We start from the raw sequence: 1,089 nt of genomic DNA on the forward strand, positions 1-1,089 counted from the left end.
TAACTTACATCTGACGGTGATCGAGAGGGCGTTAGACGTCGCGTCCCCCACGACATTGGAAGCTCGACAGACAAAGGTCCCACTCCAGCGACGGTGCACCTTCTGCAGTACCAAGTGGTCATCGGATACTAGAACGCCGGCAGAGCGGTCGGGCTGCACTATTTCGTCCTGGGGGGTTAGAGAGAGGGAGGGGGGGTATTAGAGAGGTGGAAGGGGGTTAGAGAGGGGTGGTGGGGGTTAGAGAGAGGGGGAAGGGGTTAGAGAGAGGGAATGGGGGTATTGGAGAGGGGGAAGGGGTATTAGAGAGGGAGGAGGTGGGGGTTAGAGAGAGGGGGATGAGGTTAGAGAGAGGGGGAAGGGGTTAGTGAGAGGGGGAGGGGTTAGAGAGAGGGAATGGGATGAGAGAGTATGGGGAAGTGGGTTAGAGAGAGGAGGAAGGGGGGTTAGAGAGGGAGGAGATGGAGATTAGAGTGGGCAGAGATAGGGGTTAGACAGAATGATGTTGGGAGTTAGAGAAAAGGTGGGGTTAAAAAGAGGGGAGATGGGGGGGGGGGTCATATCACAGGGAGAAACGAAGATCCAAGAGAGGGGATAAGGGTTAGAGAGAGGGGTGAATGGGTTAGAGAAGGTGTTGAGAAGAAGAAAAGAAGGTTGAAAAGAAGGGATGAGAAAAAGTTTAAAGAAAATTAGGGTCGGGATCTGAGATTTGAGAGATGGTGAATTGCGTGAGAGGTTAAAAAAGTGTTAGAACAAGTGTTAGAGAGCGCGTGAGATAAGTGATAAAAGAGACATCGATAAAAGAAAGAGACATAAGGGATAAGAATGAAAGGGAGAATAGAGAAGAGGAGAAAGATACGAGAGGAACCGAGAGGGTATGTGTGTAGAGAGTGTTAGAGATGGGGGTTAGAGAGGGGGAGGTAGGAAGGGGGGATATAGGAGGGAGGGGGAAGGGGGTGGGGTATTTAGAAGGGGGGGGCAAGCACGGGAAGGCATAGGGGGGGGGGTAAAGGGCAAGTTGATTCTGACTGGAAACTGATTCACGATGTTTATAAAGGAATAATCTCGTGTGTGTGATGTGTACACACGTAA

At 51.1% G+C, this 1,089-nt stretch overlaps 1 protein-coding gene across 1 annotated transcript in view; it reads right to left on the bottom strand.

The window, feature by feature from the left end:
* Positions 1–1,089, bottom strand: part of LOC119589307 (hemicentin-1-like) — a gene marked incomplete in the record, with an annotated part of 75,735 nt that overhangs the window by 22,478 nt on the left and 52,168 nt on the right. Inside the window, 1 exon segment of the mRNA XM_037937929.1 lies at positions 9–168. Coding sequence (XP_037793857.1) covers positions 9–168 — 160 coding nt within the window.

Source organism: Penaeus monodon, chromosome 25 (genome assembly GCF_015228065.2).
Source record: "Penaeus monodon isolate SGIC_2016 chromosome 25, NSTDA_Pmon_1, whole genome shotgun sequence".
Lineage (NCBI taxonomy): Eukaryota > Metazoa > Arthropoda > Malacostraca > Decapoda > Penaeidae > Penaeus > Penaeus monodon.